This window comes from Rhipicephalus microplus, chromosome 6 (genome assembly GCF_043290135.1).
Source record: "Rhipicephalus microplus isolate Deutch F79 chromosome 6, USDA_Rmic, whole genome shotgun sequence".
Taxonomy (NCBI): Eukaryota; Metazoa; Arthropoda; class Arachnida; order Ixodida; family Ixodidae; genus Rhipicephalus; species Rhipicephalus microplus.
The window spans coordinates 70,252,463-70,276,778 of record NC_134705.1 but is presented as its reverse complement, the minus strand read 5'-3'; the positions used below and the strand labels follow the sequence as shown (position 1 = coordinate 70,276,778).

The window sequence follows — 24,316 nt, the reverse complement described above, 5'->3', positions numbered from 1 at the left end:
GAAAAATTGGATGTCAGAGATTTTTAGCTTCTAAAATTTAAAACATTCTTGTATGTTGGCACCTATGCGGCATATGTGGAACTTTGGACTAGAAGGAAGCACATCCTTGTCTGCCACATCACTTGGGCTTCCACAGAAGTTGAAAGAGGAGAAACAGAAAATGGCATCGTAAGCTGTCACATGTGAAGTGGTTTCAGCAACACTTTGGTTGCCTCATTCAGCAACACTGCATTGCCTCACTCTTGACGAGAAAGCTATGAAACACCAATTTGTCTGTGCTTTGTCAACCTAGCAAAAATGAGCACTTCATGTTTCAATATCATAGGAATATTCTTGGAAATCCTCTCCAACTTTTTTCTGTAATTTTGCTTCACAGTATTAGAAAAATGTTCTAGAAATACAATATGAAAAATATTTGATTCGATTCGCAGCTTTATTTCGGTATATTAATTTTCATCGCACCCAGAGTTTTGCTATTCACAGAGCTCTAATTTTCACTCGTGCAAATACAGTTGAACCCCTCAATAACAAAATCGCTGAAGAAGCGTTTATTATTTTTTTCGTCTTTCTGTGAATATCGGCGTTGCGAAAACAGAAAAATGTGCACCCTATTACATTGTACAGCCAAAATTTTTCATAAAGATGTCATGGCTCTTTCTCTGTTTGATGTTGCTTTGAAGGAGCTGGAAGGGATGCCGAACTTCTATGCAACATCATCCTTTCTACGGCCTTTCGCAGCTTTGGCAACGATTTTAGACCTGTCTCGAAGCGTCTGAACCTTTGGCTTTTTAATAGAATGTGGCATCTTTTCGCAAGGCTAAATGACACTGCATGCAAGCTAGGTGTGGAAGATCTCTGCGTGTGCATGGAGAGACGTGTGGTAGTAAGCTGTTAGGAAGTCTATGGAATGCGTCATGACACAAAGTTTGTTTCACAGGTGTTGCTGCTCAAAATGTCATGTCAATGTGGTTGCCATGAAACTGTTCTCACAAAAAAAAAGGTCTTGCTGCTATCATCGTCACACAACCGAAAGTAAGCAGCAGTGGTGGGAATGATTCTTTTTGGCAGAAGTGTATGTGCCTGACTTGTCAAATTAGTGGTGCTGCAGTTTTGGAACTTTCCAGTGGGGAGGGGGGCGGTGTGCCACCCCCTGGCTATGGCCCTGAACACCAAATATACTGTCACGTCACTCCAGGGGGTGTCGACAAGGTTTACTGACGTCTGAGCAACAGGGCTCTAACCAAGCGCGTCGGTTGGGCTTGTTTTTCAGAGCGGGGGCCCACGTGCACTTCTTTCTTCTCTGTGGTGTGAGCCTTCACCTTGGCATACGACCCACTACTAGAAGTAGGTGGCAATATTCCCCCTCAACAACAAAAAAAAAAGAGCATCGTCCCGATGCTGTAATGTTATTGAGAAAAAAAACCAAAACAAAGTAGTTTAAACAATGAAAAAGGGCACCAATAATCAAATGTTAGACGCGATAAGTTCACCAATGATGAGGCAATTGTCGGAGGACAAATAAAAAAAAACACAGGAAAAGTGGTCTTTTAGGAACGCGCAAAATAGGGCTTCATGCGCACCACGTGAACTATGTCAGAGGTCGGTTGTTTTCGTTGTACCCTTCGTGACGACGTAGCGTCCGGAACCACTTCGTAGTTTACGTCACTCACGCGGCGTAATACTTTATACGGGCCGAAGTATCTGCTGAGCAACTTTTCGGAGAGGCCACGGCGTCGAACAGGGGTCCAAATCCAAACTTGGTCTCCCGGTCTGTAAGATACGTCATTGTGACGCATATTGTAACGTCGTGCATCGACCTGTTGCTGCTGACCAATGTGTAGCCGGGCGAGCTGGCGAGTTTCCTCGGCACGCTCTGCAAATTCTTCTGCGTCAGTTGTTAATTGATCTGCGCCTTCACAAGGAAGCATCGCATCCAGCATCGTCTGAACTTCGCGGCCGTAGAGAAGGCGAAACGGCGTAAATCGGGTTGTTTCTTGAACGGCGGTGTTATAAGCGAACGTCACATAAGGCAAAATGCGATCCCATGTTTTGTGTTGGACGTCGATGTACATGGAGATCATGTTTGTGACTGTCTTATTTAGTCGCTCGGTTGAGCCATTGCTCTGCGGATGGTAAGCAGTCGTCGTTCGATGCCTAGTGTTACTTAGTCGAATCTACACCCTTTACTGTTAGCGTCGATCGGAGGTCTTCAGCACGTCGATTGCCAGCGACCTCGCCTCCAAGGGCCGCTTGTCCAAGGGTTGGGCTTGTTTTTCAGAGCGGGGGCCCACGTGCACTTCTTTCTTCTCTGTGGCGTGAGCCTTCACCTTGGCATACGACCCACTACTAGAAGTAGGTGGCAATACTAACAGTGTGGCTGAGGTTGCAAGTCTTGTATCTGCACTCTGTGTTTACAATTCCTTTTCTGGATGAAAAATGGAAGATCAATACATTGCTAATGTGCATTTGATGTGTATGCAGAAAAGTGCAACTCGGAACAGGCCACATATTTTTTAGCGCAAAACCTGGCCAGGAAGAACTCCTAAAGGAGAAGACTCAGTGCACAGGGCTTTCTACCTCTAATTGCAAAAATGTGTGCACATCATGCACCCCCAACTCGCCCAGCAAGAAGAGCAGGCCACAGCCAACGCGCCAATATTTCAACTTTATTTTTTTCCTTTAATGGAGGGTTCAGACATGCAATTTGGCACACAAAAGTTTAGGTGCCGCCATTGCAATAAATAAGTGCTTTCCTTCTCCAATAGAGATGTTAGGAATTTTACTGCTTGCATCATTGACCTTTGGTTTTCCTACCAATCTGCTTTGGCAGTATGTCAATTTTTGGGCCTTCTGTTGGCCACTTTATTTATAAATGAGTGTCTTTAAAAACACGCTATCAACCTAACACTCAGGCAACACTGACACACTCCAGAGCAGTGACTTAACAAGCTGCTTGCCATGCAAGCTTCTGCATTCTGGCAAACTATTTTGCTTTGTTTGCTTAGCTGCGTGTGCGATTTTGCTATTGAAGCTTTCTTCAGTTTAATATCGAAATCGAACTCTCTGCAGCTTTTAAGATTTTGCTAGGGGATTACAAATTACGAATGTGCTCCGTGCGACTCGTGAAGGCCATGACAAAATGATGTTTGGTGGCAATGAGTGGGCTTTATAGCCGGTGACTTCTAGGTCTTGTTTTTGTTGAAATATTCTTTTACAATTTAGTCTGGCTATATGTACTGGTACTATATGGACTGGTATAATAGACCCTGGGCTTTTATTTGTCGCGGAAAACCACAAGCCGTTGGGTGAAAGTGTCATGGCCCCTTTAAACAACCCAAGGGGGTAAGAATTCTCCCGGTGTCCTACGCTACGGCGTCTGTCATGATCATACCATGGTTCTGTCACTTGAGGTATGATGAGTAATTGACATTATGTTTAACAGATTCCAGTTTAATGCAGGAGGAAGCTTGACATTGTTTTATGTACACCGGGAAAGCAGTTCAGACTTTTAATTTACTGTTTGCATTTTGTCGCAGTGATCATTCCTCGCATCGACCGCACTCTGCAGTACATCACATCTGAGCTCGACGAGAGGGAGAGGGAAGAATTCTTCAGGTGAGATGTGCTTCCTTTGTCACAAGCTTCATCACAATACTTCACTCATTCTTATTTTTATTGTTATATAAGGCTGCAGTAGAACTAACAAGGCTAATGGAAAGACTGGTAACCTTTTCGATGTATTTTTGTGTGTCTGCATTTTATTGTGTGTAGTAGGAAGACGTCATACATTACTGAGTGAGGCCTTGATCTTTCCGTGGTTTTAAAGTGGGAAGGTTATTATTGTGATAATTATTTGCATTTATATTATCACATTCTAATTGGTAAGAATATCAGATGCGCACGGTAAGAAATAAACTCTGGTGGGGGAGAGGGACATGCACCGAGAAACCCACGAACACTCGAAGTGCTACAATGAGTGCCAAGCACAGCTTTTTGCTCTTTCAAATTTTTCATTTCTTGAGTCACATTAGATTCGGGCATAATTGCTGTTTCTCGGGTATGATCACGCAAAAGTACTGGTGCTCTAAAGGTTAAGTCTGGGTACGAAGTTACAGGTGAATTCTGGTGTGCAAGGGCACTTTAGGGCAATACTTCACGGTAATGCAAAAAAAAACAGAAGGTGCCTTCAGGGCGATCTATGGGTCCATTTTTAAAAAAGCATTTACTGGATTGCAGTTCGGCTATCCTATATATGCAAGGGCCTGGTATCCATCAGAGTACTATATTGCAGACGTCACGCACACAACTTGATAATTATTGAAGAAGGCTTGAATACATCAAGGCTTCGTCTGCAGAGTGATAGCATTTGTGGCATTTGCAGAGGTTTTCAAGGTAAAATACCTGACCTCCAGAAGTTGTCAAGAAAGCAAATGTAATATGCAATCACAAAAAACAAACTACTTTGACTTCTTTAAATCATCGTGAGCTATTTACTGTAGATATTTTGATCTCACTTTGATGCTTATGAGCCTTGAAAGGATATAGTCAGGTCCCTCAGTTTTCTTAAAACTTTTTGTTTCAGAAACATAGTACATGCCCCGGGCTGAGATGACTAGAACACTGAATCAATATGCACTCACAGCTCACAAGGAAGAAAAGAAAAAGATGCAGGCACCGAATATTTTAGTAGATATGATGACAAAAAAATGGTGTTTGGTGCTTGGGACGTTTTACATGAAAAGATTGGAACTTTGTAAGCGCTGCCTCGATCACTTTGTCACCAAAAGAAACTCTCTTTTCACATTTGTCTACCATGCTATTGTGTTGAAGGCCACAGGCATGCACCACATTCGTTGTTCTGTCTTGTGCTGGTGCATGTTGCCTTTGCATAAAAGCATATTTTTTCTGTGTAACAAACCTAGTTCAGAAAATGTGTGCTTTTTTTTTCTTTATATGCACATATTTTTACTCTTTCCGATTTGCAATAATAACTCATCAATATTCAGCTTGCCGGGTTTGAGTGTGCCTTGCAACTAGGTAATGAGGTTTCACAGTACCTAATGTGACTGACTTAATAAATCTGTTATTACGTTTTAATGCTTCATTCCTTACTTGCCAGGCAACACTGGCAAATAAGCGCATTGTATCTTCTCAGTACTGGACACAAATGTTGCTTTTATTTTTACACGCTCACATTACGACGTGCTTTGTACGTGAATAGTTACATTGCAGTGGATGCAGCCTTCGTCATAAAAGCCTGCATTTCATTCCTCTTCTCTGGATCACTTTTTTAAGAGCTTCTCATTTCATCTAGCTTGGTTGCTTGTTCATTTTCATTTTGCTGTGCCATTGTAATGGTCGTTGGAGGTCTCGTGATGCTTGCCTCCATAGTGGACCTCATTCACTCTGGTGAAGCCCTTAATAGCTAAAGACGCGAAGTTGTAGAACTGACGCTGAGAAAAGCGATGTTGCCTCTGTGGCTGCAGTAACAAATGTCAAAGCCATATTGTCAGAGCCTTGCTGTAACTATTGTGGCGGCTTCATTTTTCGTTCATGTCCTTGGGCCCTGTCGTGATGGAGTGAGACAGTGGGATGTGGCAGCAGGTGCAATGTACACAATGTGTCCAATTTGTTATGAGAGCTGATTTGGATATTCTTTGTTTTATGTGTTTCCTGCGGTGCACTGCGATTGGGGTTGGCAGGCTGAAGAAAATCCAGGAAAAGAAGAAGCAGATCAAGGTGCGGAAGGAGGCTGAGCTGGCCAAACACAATGCCGAGGTGGGATTGCTTGCCGAGGCATTTGAACACGCACCAAACATCCTCGAGGATGCGCACGACGAAGATATCCTGTTCAATTAACGGGCGTCTGCCTATTTGCCTCGGCACGTTGTACACTGTAGTTAAGGGCAGTCATCCATTCTCCCCAGTTTCTCCGCTCCCACCATACTGTGGGTCCAAATGTATCCATATAGATAAACCAGTTATATTCGTTGTTATTGTTTGACCTTTACGTTCAAAGAATGTCCTGCTCAAAAAATATTTCACTGGACAATAAATGGTCTCTGTTGAATGCTCTTGTCTTTAAGCACACCTTGGGCAAGGTAAATTTGAGGTTGCACTAATTTTAGACAGGCTCTGGTGCTTACTGTTGCACACAAAAGCCATACCAATTTTATGGATTGGTGGTTTTAATCAACCACCCAAGAGTCTAAGATGTGTGTGATGACAGCACCCCAATTCCTCGGTGCTTGGTGCAAGTATTTGCCCTTCAACTTTTACTTGATTGCCTCCTGCTTTGAACTTTGGCTGTGCCTTTTTTTTCCCTGTGTCTCCAACCTGTGCTTCACGATTATTTGCTCAATACTAGCTATTCCTTTCATTTTTTTTTTTTGCACTTGCCTTCATTTTGTGTTTTCCCATCTCCTGCTTTGCACTCACTTGCCCGAAGCCTGTCTATTGTTGTACTGTGGACCTGCTGTTTGTAGTCCCTCATATCCGTGGAATCTGTGCTGGAAGCTTTTTCCCTCCAATGTACCCGTTTCCTGCTTTGCATTGTGGGGCTGCGTGCTTCTCCTGATTCCTCCTTTCCTCTCCATGACTCCATCCTAAGCTTCACGTTCTGCCACTGTGACATATGCATCTTTTCCTCTTGTTTGGGGCATTCTTTTTTTATCCTTGCTCTCCTTCCTGATCTTGCATATGCGTGCTTCGGTTTGTGTATCCGTTTCTTATGCTGGGAGCTTGCCTCTTTTTTCGGTGACCTCGGCTCTCATAATTCATTCTGCTTCAATTTACTGTGAGCTTCACTCTCTGTTGTCTCATTTTGAGGCTTGACACCTAAAAGCCTTATGTGTTCATTCCGTTTTTTTGTGGGGGCTCTCTCTCCCCAGTGTTCCCATATTATGTGCAGCAACCACTTTTTCCTTGCTTTGGACCTGCTTCCCTCTGCCTGAATTCCCTCGCACTACCCTTCACAATTTTACAGGTGGTTATAACTATGAATTTTTGTTTTTTTGTTTGCTGCCTTCATACCCTTCAATGCAGCACTTTGAAATACATTGGTTTCCTTGATTTCATCTGGTAAGACTTCAGTTTCCAGCTCGACCGGGCTGTAGTGACTTCGGTGCTTTCTTTCACGAATACGAAAAGCAGCCTTTTGCTCACATGACAGCTGAATGTCTTTGAATAGGTAGGTAAGAGTTAAATCTTGTACAAGCATGAATGCTATATGACATTCTTGATGGAATGATTCTGCTCACTATGAAGTGCCTTCTTATTTTTCTTGGTGTTTTCTGTCCATGTCATACCTTATGCTAATGTTCTTGTCACGAAGCTGTAGGTTCTATTTCCAACGGAACAATCACTGAAATGGGCAGTTCCAACGTAGAAAAACATTAATGTGCATGGATTTAACTGCATGTTCAAGAACTCTGCACGGGAAAAAATTAACCTGAAGCTCTCAAGGTACTCCTTATAAGCAAATGTTTTAGGTGTGCGAAGCATGGGAATAATCCACAGTAAGAATGATTGCCCAGTGGCTGGTATGTATGGGCTCGTGCCATTTTACATCACCTAGTCAGTTTTAAAAATTGCAGATGTGAATTTATTGAACAAGAAAGTCGCCACAATTCCATCTTCTTATTAGGATACCCCTTTCCAATGCCAAAAGCTGATGCCACAGGTAACGACCAGGTCCTTGTGTGTGCACTTTTTTGCAAACCACTTGCTTATTAACAAACTTTACATGGAGTATCGGGAGAAATTTGTGAACAATGGTGATTTGACAGCTTGACATGGAGCTGTTTCGACAAGAGCGCATGTCATGCAGCTCAGACGAGTTGAAACAGTAACTTCAATGCCAGGAATTTTTTCTCAGATCGCTGTTGATCTTTGTCTCCATCTTGTGAAACATAGTCTTAAAGCTAGAACGTATTGTTTTGCAGCAATTTTAATGTATTAACAGGGGTGCATTGTACTTTGAACTGCTATTTCAATGTCTTTGCATGTTACCTGCAAGGGATCGTGCATGGACTGGATTAAATTGCTGCCAGGTACTATGCGAAATCGTGTGCATGGAATTGCAAAGCAGCATTTACATACAGACTGATCAATGCGTTCGGGTCACCGAAGTGTGCACACAACAGAATGCTCTGTGCGTACAGTGAATGCAACAGTGCTCTATGCGTACGGTGAGAGTTTACGTCAGCCGGTCAATGAGCAAGGCACTTAAGGGTCTTATTTCATTTTGTATGTGCAGGTGTACGCACATATATATATTGTGGCTGTTTTATTCAGTGCTGCAGTTTCTCATGGATACGTGTCCCTCTGACACGTAACTCATTACAACCAACAGACAGTAAAGCCGAGACAGGTGTAGAGGACGTCATTGGTAGTTTTTTAGGGGTAGTTAGTATAAGCTTTAACTGTAGTGGAAGCACAGGGCCACGCTAGCGTAGCCCTAACTGAAAGTCTTGCTCATGGCTGTAACATCTAGTATACTCATAGTTCTAATCAAAATCAATTTTCATAAAATGGTCACTCCTTCCCCTTGAATGTGGCCTACCCTGTCATGTATACAATTTCTAAAAAGTGATCATGTCAGTGGTAACACATTTTAACCCTGTAATGCCCAGAAGTTGTTGCAAATGAAAAAAGTTTATATATAGATTCACACTTCATCTGCATTATAAAGGATAGCCAAATATTGTTTTATTTTTTTTTTTGAGATATAGGTATACATAATACAAAGCGTATCATATATGATACACTGGGCATTGCTGCTTGTTAGTACATATATGCCTTACATATGATATGCAGCAAAAAAATTGCGGTCCTTATCGCATAAGTACACGTTGCACTTATTACAATAAATTAAAGAAAAAGAGTTCTTTGCTGGATGGTAATGCCTGCACCTGAGCCTGTTGAAGCCCCATATTGGCATGTGGCCAACTACATTCTTTTGCACTTCGTCGGGTGAGCTTGAACACACTTTGCGTTTTTTAGATGCTGGTACTCCAAAAAAGGACGGTCTTCCAACTGGTTTTTTGCCCACTGAAATTAGGCATCGGGCTATGCCAGTCTAGAATTGTCAGAGGTTCACAATTTTTTTCATTGAGGCTGTCGCAGTGGCACCTGTAGAGAAGCCAGGTGTTCACTGTACTCATCATGAGAGTATGATATAAAAGGCACATGTACCATCTTCTAGATTTCAATCCTAACTTGTACAGCTCCACCAAGTAATTCAATACACACCTCTACACCTCCCATGAGTAAAGATCTACACCTCCCATGAGTAAAGATCTACACCTCCCATGAGTAAAGGTCTATACCTCCCATGAAGGAGTTGTAGATCTTTACTGCAGCTGGCTGTGCAACATGAATGCACTTTTTCTGCTTCCTATCCCATCTTCGTACAGAGGCAATTAACTCAGTGGATACGTAGGTTGAGACAATGGTGACAGCTCTGTTGTCGTGCCACCTCACTACCGATATATTCCGCGAAGAGTCAACAGCGTAGTTGAAGGCACCATGGCCTGCTTTTTTAGTTCACTCTCCGATTTCAGTCTGCAGTCCTTCAGTCTGTTGCTTCTTAGCGTCCCAACAAATCCAAAGCCTCTCTTTGACAGCTCGGCAGCTAGGTCAAGAGAGGAGAAGTAGTTATCTGCTGCTACTTTGTATCCCCTGTTTTTCGGCAGAGTCTGGCACATCTTTAGCGTAACGTTGCCGCCTAGACCACACTGGTAATTTTTCTTTGCTTGTCCTTGGTAGACATCAAACTGATAAAGAAAGCCAGATGAACCAGCTCTCGCCCACAGTTTTATGGCCCAAGAGTGTTGTTTAGCGGGCATGTACTGCTTGATTAGGCATCTTCCTGTAAAGGAGATCATGACTTCGTCGACACTGTTGAGATGTTCAGGTTCTACAGTCAGAAATTTGCGCTGAAGCTCATCTAAGGAGGCACGGATTTTCCATACTTTGTTCTTTTTCGCTTCGTCGTTGGCTTTGTTAATGTCTGTGAAGTGCAAAAGGCGCATAATTTTCTCAAATCGGTTTCAAGGCATTATGTCTGCAATGGGAGGAAACAGCGTTTCATGTTCCCAATAGCTGAGAACACTGGGCATCTGCATAAGTCCCATGAATAAGTAGAGACCTACGAATTGGTCAAGCTCGCTGTCTGTGATATTCAGGGATTTTCCAGTCGTCCGAGTACAGTACGGGTTGGTCTCGCAAACTACTTCGCTGATCATTGATGGGGTTACGAAATGTCTCAAGTGTCTGAAGAAAGTACGTACTTCGGCAGGCTGCGTGGATGTGTCTGTAAAAGTAGGGAGGCAGCAATCCATCAAGCGCTTCCTCCAGTGACCCCTGTCCACGTATCAAGTGCCACATTGCGAGCTGCTCACATTGTCTTCATCCTCTTCCGAAGACTGATCAGAGATGTCCGTATCATCTGTGACAAGCCTCGGTGCATTGTTTGAAATGTATTCGTCGTCAGTCAGGTCACCAAAGTCGCTGTCTTCACCCGAAGGCATGCAGGCTGTGATATCCTTGGCGCTGGGAGCTGAAAAAAGAAGTTATCTTAGATATATTTGTAGGTAATCATAACTTATATCATACATGATAGGGACAGTGAAATTTATGATGAATGCCCACTATATCATATATAATACGCTGAAAACATGTTCTCGTCAGAACACTTTTATGCATGACTCCAGTAAACAAAACTAACTTAACTGTACCAGCAAAGGTTCTAGAACACAAATCGGGTAAAATATCAATATAGTTACCTTTATTTTTTCCAGAACTAACTTAACTACACCAGCACACGGTAAAATCAGGTAAAAGATCGAATTATTTACCTTTGTTGTTTGTAGAACAACCATTAATGTTTTTGTTGGAATCGCCATGCTAGGGTGGCTAGGCCATGCCGCTTGAGTTGAGTGCTGCCATATTCGTTGTAGACGTGTGGCCCCCTCACGATAAATTTTAGTACTAGTCAAAAGCGAAAATGTCTATGATGTTCATGGCCAGCGGTCTGCACTGCTTTGGCTCAGATGATGGTGAAACAAGCATTACCACTAATTGCCAAAGACGGCATAGCATATATGATTCGCTAGACATTACAGGGTTAATATAATTAAACTGCGTAGCTACATAGTGCTGAGAATTTACTAATATCTTTATAAATATCCGTAAAATTATGTTTGATAAATGCATTTGTGACTAAGTGAATTTTTGTTATTCAAAAAAATACACGAAGACAATAAGAAAACCAAATTGCAGGGGCATGTGCTTTGAAGTGTGAAAGTATAAAGCGAAAAGAAAACTAATATGTAAAACCCTGTTAATTCGGACTTCACGGGACCGGAGAGAATGTCCGAATTAACTGAGGGTACGAATTATCGCAAGTACGAACAGAACACTTGAAAAATGTCTCCTACACTATCAGACTTTTATTTTTCAAACTCTGTGATCGCCGTTTGCTTCACGGATGCAATGTGCGACGAAGTCACAATTTTGCGAAGTGCTTGCAGCTGCCACACACACTGTCCGAGGAAAGCATGCATATGTCCTCCGAAACGGCCAACGCACGCGCAGCCTCCGTCATACTGTGGCGTGGACGCTCATCAGCATCACTTACGTCCTCGTCAGCCGATTCCCCTTTGCCGTCCAAGACTTCGGCGACACTAACGCTGTCGGTCATAGTGCCGGCCACGGCAACATCCCTGTGAATTGCGAAATTATCTCCCAGAAGCGCATCAGCTGCCATGATGCTCACATAGCGGCAGTCTTGTTCTTTGCCGGTTTCCTCATCTGCCACCACCCCCGGATCAGCAGCTTCATGCACGAAGTCGCTATGCCTGAAGCAGTTCGCGACTACTGCAGGTGGTGTGTTAAACACGTGTGTCAGCATGTGGATTGCGCTTGGCAATCTTGCTTCGTACTGCTTGCCTGACTCCATGCAGAGCAACATCCGCTCGAGTACCTGCTGTCAATAGTGGCTTTTCATGAACTGTATGATTCCCTTGTCCATCGGCTGCAGGGAAGTCGTTGTGCTTGGAGGCAGGAATAGCAGTTCAATGTTCTCGAGCCCGGACAGCTTCATGTGCGCGCTACAGTTCTCTAGCACGAACAACATCTTCTGAGCCTTGGCCGCAAAGCGGCGGTCTGGCTGACGCAGCCAGGCTTAAAAGAGTTCAGCACTCATCCTAGCCTTTCTGTTGAACCGGTAGTCGACAGACAGCTGCTTAATATTCTTAAAACATCTTGGCTTCGCAGCCTTCCCGATCACCAGCAGCGGCAGCCGCTCTGTGCCGGTTATGTTAGCAGCCAGCAGAACTGTCACGCGCTCTTCGTTTTCCACTGACGCACGGGTCCCCCTTAGGTTCGATTGTCTTGTCAGGCAGAGCCTTATAGAACAGCGCTGTCTCATCAGCGTTCAAAATGTTGCACGGCTTGTAGGTGAAAAGGCGCGTGGGTAGTCCAGACCGCCAGTTCTACACAACACTTTCATCAACCGCACCTCTTTCATCACACACGTTGCGGAACACCAGCCAGTGTCGCTTCTTGAAGCGGTCGAACCAGCCTTCCGACGCATTGAAGGAGCCGATGTTCATGGTCACTGCGAACTTCTCTGCTTGTGCGCGGATAAAGGGGCAGCTCGATGGGAAACGCACAACGCGCGAAACGGAAGTCTAGCGCAACAGGGCTTCTTCTAGCTTGGGATGTGCTGCCGTTTGAAGCCTCTTCTTTTGGTCGCCAAACATGCCCCCGTCATACGCTTGCATAATTGGTATTCGTTGTTCACGTAAGTGCTCAGCGTGCTTTTCTTTACATTGAACATTTCCATCACTTATTTTCGAGATGCTCCCGCTTGCGACGCCTTCAATATTTTCATTTTTGCAGACAAATCCTTTGCTTCATACTTCACCTTCTTCGCTGCAGGAGTTGGGGTGGTTGGGGCCGCAGGAGACAGAGGGGAAGCCATCCCGGCGTCGCTCGCGGGATGGTCACGTGCGCGCGCACGAAGTAGACCACAATCACACACACACTCACAAAAATACGCATGGTGATAAAAATGAAATAAAAACTGGGCGACATTTTCAAAACTGCAAATAGTAAGACTTCAGATGGCACTGATCACGCACAGATCAATTTTGATCCATCGATGGTGAAGTCCCTGATGGATGGAAACTTAGCAGGATGAGCATGATCTATAAAGGAAAGGGGGACGAAGCTGACATAAACAACTACTGTCCTATAACAGTGACATCAGTGATCTACAAGCTGGCAATGAAGATTATAAAGGAAAGACTACAGGCATGGATAGAGAATGAGGGGGTGCTGGGGAAACTGCAAAATTGATTTCGAAAACACGGGAGATTAGAAGACAATCTGTTCTCACTGTCTCAGTGCATTGAAATAGCAGAAAAGGAACGCAGGCCCCTGTGGTTAGCATTTTTGGATATCAAGGGAGCGTGCGATAACGTGGTTCACAAGGACTTGTGGGGAATACTGGACACACTAGGTGTGGAAGATGTAGTCACTAAACTTCTAAAGGATATCTATAAAAGTAACAAGGTAGTCAGAAAGTGGGAAAAACAGGTATCCAAGCCCACAGAGGTAAAACGGGGGCTGAGGCGGGGGTGTCCTCTGTATTGATGTATTTACAAGGATTAGAGGCCAAATTAGAGGAAAGTGGACTTGGCTTCAACCTCTCTTTCATCAAACAAGGAAAACTCATTGAACAGGCACTACCAGCATTAATGTATGCAGATGACATAGTGCTATTGGCCGACAACAAGGAAGATTTGCAAAGGTTGATGTACATCTGCGTTAATGCGGAAAATAGGTTAGATTTCAGATTCAGTAAGGAAAAATCAGCAGTCATGATTTTTAATGATAATAAAGGTAGGGAGCTTAGGGTACAGGAGGTCACACTAGAAATAACAGATAAATACAAATATCTGGGCGTATGGATAAGCAATGGGACCGAGTACCTGAGGGAGCATGAAATATACGTGACGACTAAAGGTAACAGAAATGCAGCAGTGATGAAAAATAGGGCACTGTGGAGTTACAATAGGTATGATGTTGTGAGAGGAATATGGAAAGGGGTCATGGTTCCTGGGCTGACGTTCGACAATGCGGTCTTGTGCATGAGATCAGAAGTTCAAGCAAGATTAGAAATTAAGCAACGTGGAATAGGTAGGCTTGCTTTAGGAGCTCACGGGAATACACCAAATCAGGGAGTACAAGGTGATATGGGATGTACATCATTTGAGGGCAGGGAAGCTAGCAGCAAGATAAAATTTGAGAAGCGATTGAGAGAAATGGGGGAGGAGCGTTGGGCTAGGAAGGTTTTCAGCTACTTGTACATGAAGAATGTGGATACAAAATGGAGGAAGCGAACCAGGAAATTGACTGGTAAATACTTAGAAAACAGCAGGTGGCCAAACCAAAACGAACTATCGATTAAGAAGAAAGTGAAGAAAACGGAGACTGACATGTGGAGAATGGGCATGATTAAGAAGTCCGCACTAGAGATCCATCGAACTTTTAAGCAGGAAATTGCCAAGGAAAGAATCTATAATAATACTAATAATAAAATAAGGAAAGGCAAATCCGTAGGTTGCCCGTTGCTGATGACAGTATCGATGCACTGTCTTCCATTTCGGTTCATTAAACCACCATGTGGTTTTTTTTTTTGGGGGGGGGGGGGGTGGAAAGGGGTGCCTCCCCATGGACGAAGTTTTAAATTTCAGAGGCCGCAATCCGATCCCAAAGTTGGGAGATGATTTAGACTCCAACCAAAAGTTTTGAACAAACGCGACGTTTCGAAACCGACTTGGTTCCTTCCTTGGGGGTGACTGCGGAGACTACGCAGGAGCGCCGTCTTCAAAGCACTCGCGAGGGGGATAATGACCTCCCTCCCTCTGTCTCTTTCTCGTTTTTTCGTAGAGTGCAGTTCATGTGTACACACTGGGGAAAGGGTTCCGAGAGAGCGGTTGATGTCATAAGCTGTCCTCTGTATGTGCCGCGATCCGGCCCCTAGTGTGCCCTTCAACCGTTAAGTGCATACTTATTATTATGTTTTGTTACATACACACACACAAGCACACAAAAGATTGTAGCAGTGTGCGTGCATGAATGGTACATACAGTTTTTTTTAATCTAAAGCAAGAGTCGCATGGACTCCAAGATATACGCCGCACGCTCGCCATCTCGGAGGCCATAAAGAGTCTCACAATGCCTCACAGATGGCAGCACATTATCTACCGTTTGCTGTTTGATTGATCAATGCCTCTGGAAGGGCCTGATATGTTTTCCACTAGATGGACATAGTTGTCTATTTTTAGAGCTTTTTGAAAGTTCCTGTGTGTTTTCGGCGGCGATGGCTGCACTATCCTGGCTGTTTTCGACGTAGTTTGAGGCCTCCCAAATGCACCTACAAATTACCGAATGAGCTCGTTTTCTTCGTGAAACCTGTCGAACAAAATGCGCTAAAGGGGCCCTGAAACACTTTTTCAAGTAACCATGAAATGAATTCACTAGAAGAGCTTATTGCCTCAAGAATTCAACGCCGCGAAATTTTTAAAAATCGGTTCAGTGCGAGTGGAGTTACAAAGGTTTGTCGCATGCTGCAATTGCATGTCATGTTCTCTCGTCCCGACCGAAGCGCTGGAAGCGAAGCAGGGATGAGTGGCAGGGCAAAGAAACATGCGTCACTCACACCTCGTGCCCTTGAGCATTCTTTTCTCTTTTTTTTTTTTCTTCGGATGCGCGGGTTTTTCAGTGTGATCGCGCTCGTGTGGACAAGTAGCGGCCTCCCGCGGCGATCTCTGTAACGAGCTTTTTCGCTCACAACGAACGGGGCCATGCTGGTGGCGGAATTTCTGCGTCACAAGCTCTTTAACGCTATTGCGTTAAAAACAAGAACGAAAAAGGGTAATTTCAGTGGCCCATTTTCGTTTTTAGACCCAACATGAATTTGAAGCGAAATGTGAAATTGTAGGGTGTGCTATTTGTAGTAATTGGGTATATATCAGGCCCCGCCGCGGTGGTCTAGTGGCTAAGGTACTCGGCTGCTGACCCGCAGGTCGCGGGTTCGAATCCCGGCTGCGGCGGCTGCATTTCCGATGGAGACGGAAATGTTGTAGGCCCGTGTGCTCAGATTTGGGTGCACGTTAAAGAACCCCAGGTGGTCGAAATTTCCGGAGCCCTCCACTATGGCGTCTCTCATAATCATATGGTGGTTTTGGGACGTTAAACCCCACAAATCAATCAATGGGTATATATCAGGACTAATAGACGATGAAGTGAAATGCAAATGTGTAGGATAGGCTATTTGTAGTAATTCAATTGGAAAAAAATTAAAGTGGAAGAAAATGCAGCTTGCCACCGGCAAGGAATGAACCTGCAACTTTCTAATAATGTGTCTGAAGCATCGCTGTGCACATCCAGCGGATGCTTTTCAGTAATATCAAGGCAGAATTGCGCTATTTGCTTGAAGGACTCCCATTCACCCGTTAGGTCCGCCTGATTTTCACCCTTGATTATATATATATATATATATATATATATATATATATATATATATATATATATATATATATATATATATTGCCACATGGTTTGCTTGGGTGAGATCGAAGAGTGAAAGAAGACAAAGACGATCTCTCTGAGCCGCTGCTTGGCTAGTCGACTAAACGAGCCCATTGTATCAAGTTTTTTCGTGAGTAAAGTGACAAGACTGGTGGAGTTCCTGGGTACAACGTCTCATGATCCACCCGATGCCCAAGACCCCGTCCAGCAGCCGGAACACAAGCCCTGCCACCCGTGGACACTCCTGTTCATAGAGTAAGCCGCCGCCAACGAGGCCTACCGCCTGAGACACCAACCACTGACGCAGCGACTATGACTTCGACACAAGATCCCATGCAAGCTCTGACACCTTCTACGCCAATCTACTGCACCGCCCAGAACCCGCTCGTGCCTAGCCCCTTTCACGGAGAGCAGCATGAAGATGTTGACGACTGGCTGAGTGAGTTCGAACGTGTCACAGCGATCAATTACTGGGATGATGCCGCGAAGCTCCGGAACGTGTACACTTGCCTAAAAGACGGTGCCAAGACGTGGTTTTTGAACAGGGATGATGTTCTGACATCTTGGCGCGAGTTCCAGCGTCGCCTCCTGGAGACCTACAGGAGTCCCGACTGCCGCGAACGGGCGGAGCGTGCACTACAATCACGCATCCAGATGCCCAACGAGACCGTCTCGATGTACGTCGAGGACATGACACGGCTTTTGAAGCGAGCGGATCCTGCTATGGCAGAAGAAAAAAGTTGCGCCACCTTATGCGTGGTGTGAAGGAACAACTTTCTGCTGGTTTGGTGCGTAGTCCCCCCAAAAGTGTTGCTGAGTTCCTTACTGAAGCGGCAACAATGGAGCGAGTACTGCACCAACGGTCTGCTTTGTTTAACCCTCAAGTGAATGCTGCCTCAACTCCCGAAATTTTCGCCACCCCTGGGAGCAAGAGCCCCGAATGGATTCGCAAGATCATCCGATCTGTCGTCCGGGAAGAAATGGAAAAGATGTACGGGACAAGGCAAATCGATGTTGGTTCTATCACCAGTGTCATCCGTGACGAGGTCCAGCAGGCGCTGCACGCCCATCGTTTTCCGCCCACGTCGGTTGATATGGAAACGGCTCGTGTGTCTACTGACAGTCGCCGTCGTACGTACGCGGAAGCCTTGCGATCTGCCACTCCTCTTTCTGGTCAAGGAGTGCTGACCCAGCCAGTGCCGCACGTCCCGATCCAGACATTGCCGCACGTCCCGATCCAGACAATGCCATACGTCCCGATCCAGACAATGATGCCGTCAGTCGCGATTCAGTCAGCGCACGCTGATTTGGACATCGATAGTCGCCGTGCACTGACGCGCAAGTCTGATCTCTGGCGTACGCCAGACAGACGACCCCTCTGCTATCATTGCGGTGAGGCTGGTCACATTTACCGCGAATGCCCATACCGGCAACTTGGACTGCGCGGATTTTCCGTCAATTCCCCTCGTCCCCGAATTGGTCAAAGGCCAAGGGATATCGAAGAGTATCTCGCGCAACAGCGTGCACCCTTTACACGACGGCAATCGCGGTCACCATCTCCGAGGAGACCCGCAGCCACTGGGCCACGTTTCGGGGTGACGGCACGGGAACACTCCCCGAGCCCTCGTCGGGAAAACTGAAGGCAGCGGCCTTCGGGGGCAAGGTCGCTGGGACTCAAAGTGCGGAAGACCTCCCATCGACGCTTGCACGCAACGCCGAAGGCATTTCGTCAGAGAATAATCGGAGTACCGAAGAAACGCCGACATCCACATTTGAACCTAGTGACCGCGTGTCACTCGACATACCTGTGCTGGTTGACGGTCTTCAGGTCAGTGCATTGGTAGACACTGGTGCAGACTATTCGATCATCAGCGGGAGGCTAGCGAAAGATCTGAGGAAAGTGATCACGCCGTGGAATGGAACGCGAATTCGAACAGCTGGAGGACACGTTGTAACACCACTGGGTCGCTGTACCGCAAGAGTGAAAATTCGTGCGTCAACGTTTGTGCTCAGCTGCCTCGTTCTTCGCGACTGTTCGCGTCAGCTGATTATCGGCATGGACTTCCTTCGGGAATACGGTGCCATCATAAATCTCCGTGAGCGCATCGTGACCTTCTCGACTCAAGGCGCAACAGATCGAGACGCTGATAACTGCCGTAGACCTGCGCTGCCTGTTGCTGACGACAGTGTGACGCTACCACCTCGAGCAACTGTTCCCATTGAAGTCACTTGTGAAGACTTCCAAGACGGCGACGTGGTGGCTGAAAGCAACCTATCACTTCTGCTGCTCCACGGTGTATGCGCCGCCCGAAGTGTTGTGCGCGTCCGTGACGGACAGTCAACGATACTAGTTACGAACTTCAATTACGAGCACCGGCATCTTTTTCGCGGAACCACCCTAGCTCATGGAGACCCTGTTTCCGACGTCACGGAGTGCTTCGCGTCCGAGGAAACGCATGAGGATGAGGAATTTCTAGACCGCATCGACATTAATTCGACGCTGTCAGACGAGACAAAGGCTGCACTTCATGACCTTTTAAGGGAGTTTTGATCTTGCTTTGCCTCTTCTTCTAAAGTCCGTCAAACACGCCTCACGAAGCATCGAATTATTACCGACGATGACGTCCGCCCCATCCGGCAGCAGCCTTATCGCGTTTCTGCCAAAGAACGCGAGGCTATTCAGAGACAAGTAAAAGAGATGCTCGATGACGGGATTATTCAACCATCCAGCAGCGCTTGGTCCTCGCCAGTCGTTCTAGTAAAGAAAAAATTCCGCCATATCCACGAAGTGAATGATGATGAGTGGGCGAAGCTCCGGAGGTAAACCTGGTAAACCATGAATCCTCTGTACATTTTGCCCACTCGATTTTATTACATCGCTCCCCCTAGCGTACGTCGCCGCACTAAATCGAACGATTGCCTTCAACCAATGACACGCGCCATATGTGACATCATTCCTATTTTATAAGATCTCGCGTCTTTCATCAACTACAAGTACCGCTTTCTAGTTTATAACATCTTGCATCTTTTCATCATCAGCTACAAGTACCACCATCTAGTAAACACTACAAGAACTAAACGAGAGGTGGCTACATACAGGAGACGGTACCGCCATCTAGTGAACACTGCAAGAACTAAACTAGAGGTGGCTACATGGATGGATGGATGGATATGGCTGTACCCTTTAGATCGGGCGGTGGCTAGCGCCACCAAGCCGTAACACCTAATGAACCAAAAACTATATTTATTTTTTTTCCTTAAAAAGTGAGTTTGAGGATTCGTACTTTGCAGTGAAGAGTTTAATTTTCACTCGTGTCTTGACTTTAGCCACCAATCAGATAACCTCCTTCTGGTTAAGTCTACCCGCTTAAAGTTTATTTTGCCCTCCCGGTCCCTAAACCCCAGTGCTTTGAAAAACTCTGCGCCATCATCCTGAACTATAGGGTGAAGCCCTTTACAGAACATTATCAAGTGTTCGGCAGTTTCTTCTTCCTCTCCACACGCACTGCATACTGTGTCTACCCCTTCGTATTTGGCCCGATATGTCTTGGTTCGCAGTACTCCCGTCCTGGCCTCAAACAGTAGAGAACTACCCCGTGTATTATCATAGATCCTTTCCTTGGCAATTTCCTGCTTAAAAGTTCGATAGATCTCTAGTGCGGACTTCTTAATCATGCCCATTCTCCACATGTCAGTCTCCGTTTCCTTCACTTTCTTCTTAACCGATAGTTCTTTTTGGTTTGGCCACCTGCTGTTTTCTAAGTATTTACCAGTCAACTTCCTGGTTCGCTTTCTCCATTTTGTATCGACATTCTTCATGTACAAGTAGCTGAAAACCTTCCTAGCCCAACGCTCTTCCCCCATTTCTCTCAATCGTTTCTCAAATTTTATCTTGCTGCTAGCTTCCCTGCCCTCAAATGATGTCCATCCCATATCACCTTGTACTCCCTGATTTGGTGTATTCCCGTGAGCTCCTAAAGCAAGCCTACCTATTCCACGTTGCTTAATTTCTAATCTTGCTTGAACTTCTGATCTCATGCACAAGACCGCATTGCCGAACGTCAGCCCAGGAACCATGACCCCTTTCCATATTCCTCTCACAACATCATACCTATTGTAATTCCACAGTGCCCTATTTTTCATGACTGCTGCATTCCTGTTACCTTTAGTCGTCACGTATATTTCGTGTTCCCTCAGATACTCGGTCCCATTGCTTATCCATACGCCCAGATATTTGTATTTATCTGTTATCTCTAGCGTGACCTCCTGTATTCTAAGCTCACTACCTTCGTTGTCATTGAAAATCATGACTGCTGATTTTTCCTTACTGAATCTAAAATCTAACCTATCTCCCTCATTACCGCAGATGTCCATCAATCTCTGCAAATCTTCCTTGTTGTTGGCCATTAGCACTATATCATCTGCGTACATTAATGCTGGTAGTGCCTGATTAATAAGTTTTCCTTGTTTGACTAAAGAGAGGTTGAAGCCCAGTCCACTTCCCTCTAATTTTGCCTCTAATCCTTGTAGGTACATCATGAATAATAAGGGTGACAGGGGGCACCCCTGCCTAAGCCCCCGTTTTACCTCTGCAGGCTTGGATACCTGTTTTTCCCACTTTATAACTACCTTGTTACCTTTATAGATACCCTTTAAAAGATTAGTGACTACATGTTCCACGCCTAGTGTGTCCAGTATTCCCCACAATTCCTCTTGAACCACGCTATCGTACGCTCCCTTGATATCCAAAAATGCTAGCCACAGGGGCCTGTGTTCCTTTTCTGCTATTTCGATGCACTGCGTCAGTGAGAACAGATTGTCTTCCAACCTCCTGTGTTTCCGAAACCCATTCTGCAGTTCCCCCAGCACCCCCTCATCCTCTATCCACGCCTGCAGTCTTTCCTTTATAATTTGCATCGCCAGCCTGTAGACCACTGATGTCACTGTTATAGGACGGTAGTTGTTTATGTCAGCTTTTTCCCCCTTTCCTTTATAGATCATGCTCATCCTGCTAAGTTTCCATCCATTGGGAACTTCACCGTCGATTATTATTTTGCTCACTGCCTCTCTCAAAGCCTGCTTAGACTTCGGACCTAATGTCTTTATCAGCCTAATTGGAATGCCATCTGGGCCTGTTGATGTACTACCAGGAACCCTTTTCTCAGCCCTTTCCCACTCTTGTTGTGAAAATGGTGCCATTGCACCCCTTGATTCGTCCTTGTCTATTGTGGTGCATAAAGTACTTCTTTGTTGAAATTTTTCTGTCACCCTTGTTCTTATATATTCAATAACTTCGTCCCCTTCTAGCCTAGCACCTTGGGCTGTAGTTATAAAACTCTGCTCTAGGCTCGTCTCATTTCTTAGGGAGTTTAGATGGTTCCAAAATTTCGCAGCTGCCTTTCTATCTTTTTTATGTACTTCTGCCAGCCACTGAGCTCCCTTCCTTCTAATCTTTTCATTGATCAGAAGGGATGCATCCCTTCTACAGCTTAGAAAGGTTGCCCATTTTCTTTCAACATCATCTGTCGGTTCACCCCGCTGCTTAGCATGTCTGTGTTCCCTAGAGGCTTCCTGACGTTTTGCTATGGCTCTCTTAACTTCCTCATCCCACCAACTTTTGGGTTTGTGTCTTCTTTTCCGGGGTGATTTGTCACGCGTCTTAACAAGCTCTAGCTCAAAGAGTCTAATTAGATTCGTGTATGTCCACACTGTCTTGTTATCCTCCGTGATTACTTTCTCAATTTGTTTAGTGGCTATTTCAATTAGCCTTTCTGGATAAAAATTTTTCTGTAGTTGCTCATCTTGTCTCCTTCCCACTTTCACTGCTCTTCCAAAACTTAGCTTGATACGTTTGTGATCGCTACCCAAACTTCTGGAGCCACCTTCATCTATGTGCATTCCCCTGAGCTTATCATACATCCTATGTGACATCAGTGCATAATCTATCGTCGACTGAAGCCTTCCTACCTCCCATGTTATTTGCCCTTCACACTTCTCGGTACTGTTGCAAATGATCAAATCAAGCCTTTCACACATATCCATGATCATTTTGCCTGTCGGGTCGGTATACCCATCTATATCTTCTATGTGCGCATTCATGTCTCCTAGTATAATTATCTCGCACTCTCTTCCTAACTCCTGAATGTCCTTTGATATACACTCTACCATTGCCTGGTTTTCCTCTCTGGCCTTTGCTCCCGTCCACAAGTACACGAAACCAAGGAGTGTCATTTGACCTGCCACTTTCCCTTTTAGCCATAAATGTTCCTTGCACTCCTGCTTGACCCTTTGCCAGTCTGTACTTTTATGAATGAATGCCCCAATGCCACCCCCCTTTCTGCTGCCTTCTGTTCTGTTACAATATTCCCACGCGTAGTCCGGATTGTTCGGAGGTTGTTCCATGTCCCTGAGATGTGTTTCTACAAAACCGTATACCATCGGCCTCTCTTCCCTTAGCTGTTCTTCTATCTCTTCCCACTTCAGCCTGTTCCTACCACCCTGCATGTTAATATACCCTATGTCTGAATTGGCTCGGCGCTCGTGGCTACGTCTATTTATGCCCCGGACTCTACCTATCTTAGATATTGGTGCCACTTTGGAATCGTATCTGTCCATACCAGCTGTCGAAGAGTCTCCCTGGTTGTTTTCCTCGTTACTAGCTATCCTGCACCCCGAAGGGCTCGCTTGCCCCCCAAAAAAGCTACTGCGCGTCCTGCAAGTCGCCAACCCACCTCATGACCTAGCCGCCCATCGAAGTGAATTCTGTCTCGTTGAAAACCCCCCCACCTATGCACCTCTCTGTTTATTTCCACCACCTCAAAGCCTTTCTCTCGACTCATCCGCCATATCTCTTGGTTTGCGTTGACCACCGCTCTTTGAAGGTTGCTATCACGCACCGGTACCTCCGGTATCGTGCATATAACTACCTGTACCTTAGGAGAAGTGGCGCGCATGTCATCGACGCCTTTCGCCAGTGTGGCTGCTAGTCCTTCTGCATCTTCATTGAGGACATCGTTTAAACCACCTGAAATTATCACGAGGTTTCGTCTATCATCTGTCGTTTTGAGCTTTGCGCTCGCTTGCCTCATGACTGCTTCCAGCTTGCGTCCTGGGAACGCCCCTACCGCAACCCTCTTGTCACCTCTTACCCTCTCTTTGATGGCTTCTGTGCATCGATTTAAATTCGAGTCCCCGGCTATTATCACATGCTGTGACTTTTCAGAAAAGCTGGAGCGTTCTGCACCTGGGGGCTACTTGCACCTGTGACGCCGGCTGCTTTGTTCCCTTCCTGCCCCACCACTACCTCGCTGAAGCTGGGCCTTGCGACAGTTGAACCGGCTAAACCTGTTTTTTCCAAGCTTGCTTGCTTTTCCATCTCCACCGTTCTCGTTGCCGGTTCCTTACTGTTCTCTCGGTAGGTCGCTTCTTTATTCAGCTTCGCTAGCGCTTCCTCGGCGGACTTCAGTCTTTCTCCCATTACCCTCGTTTTTTCTTGCTCTGTCGCCACCGCAGTCTCGAGCTCGGCGATTCTCCTCAGCAGTTCACTCTGGGCAACCATCATTTTCTCCATTTTTTCCTCGGCCTCACATTGCCTACACTTCGCGCCGGCCTCTTCTCCATCCGCTTCTACGCTTGGGTCCACTTTCAAACCCACTCCACATCCTGAACACTTTACGGTCTTTTTAACCATACCTTTCTGACACCAATTGTC

At 45.5% G+C, this 24,316-nt stretch overlaps 2 protein-coding genes across 3 annotated transcripts in view; both read left to right on the top strand.

Annotated features, from left to right (window-relative positions):
* The window catches only part of LOC119167599 (V-type proton ATPase subunit D-like), a 79,517-nt gene that overhangs the window by 39,699 nt on the left and 15,502 nt on the right, over positions 1 to 24,316 (top strand). The window contains exons 6-7 of one of the 2 annotated variants that reach the window (XM_037419097.2): positions 3,537 to 3,615; positions 5,703 to 6,070. In XM_037419097.2, coding sequence (XP_037274994.1) covers positions 3,537 to 3,615; positions 5,703 to 5,859 — 236 coding nt within the window. In that variant the 3' untranslated portion in view covers positions 5,860 to 6,070. Of the gene's footprint in view, positions 1 to 3,536; positions 3,616 to 5,702; positions 6,071 to 24,316 lie in introns of those variants that run through there. The other variant, XM_075866058.1, reaches the window with a different exon arrangement.
* LOC142765303 (uncharacterized) lies at positions 16,604 to 19,822 on the top strand. The gene is made up of 2 exons (XM_075866056.1): positions 16,604 to 19,690; positions 19,751 to 19,822. Exon 1 carries the CDS (start codon positions 18,023 to 18,025, stop codon positions 19,154 to 19,156), a length of 1,134 nt encoding a protein of 377 aa, XP_075722171.1. The 5' UTR covers positions 16,604 to 18,022; the 3' UTR covers positions 19,157 to 19,690; positions 19,751 to 19,822.

Coding starts and splice junctions, on each gene's coding strand:
- LOC142765303 (XM_075866056.1), top strand. CDS start 18,023: ATGCCCATACCGGCAACTTGGACTGCGCGGATTTTCCGTCAATTCCCC.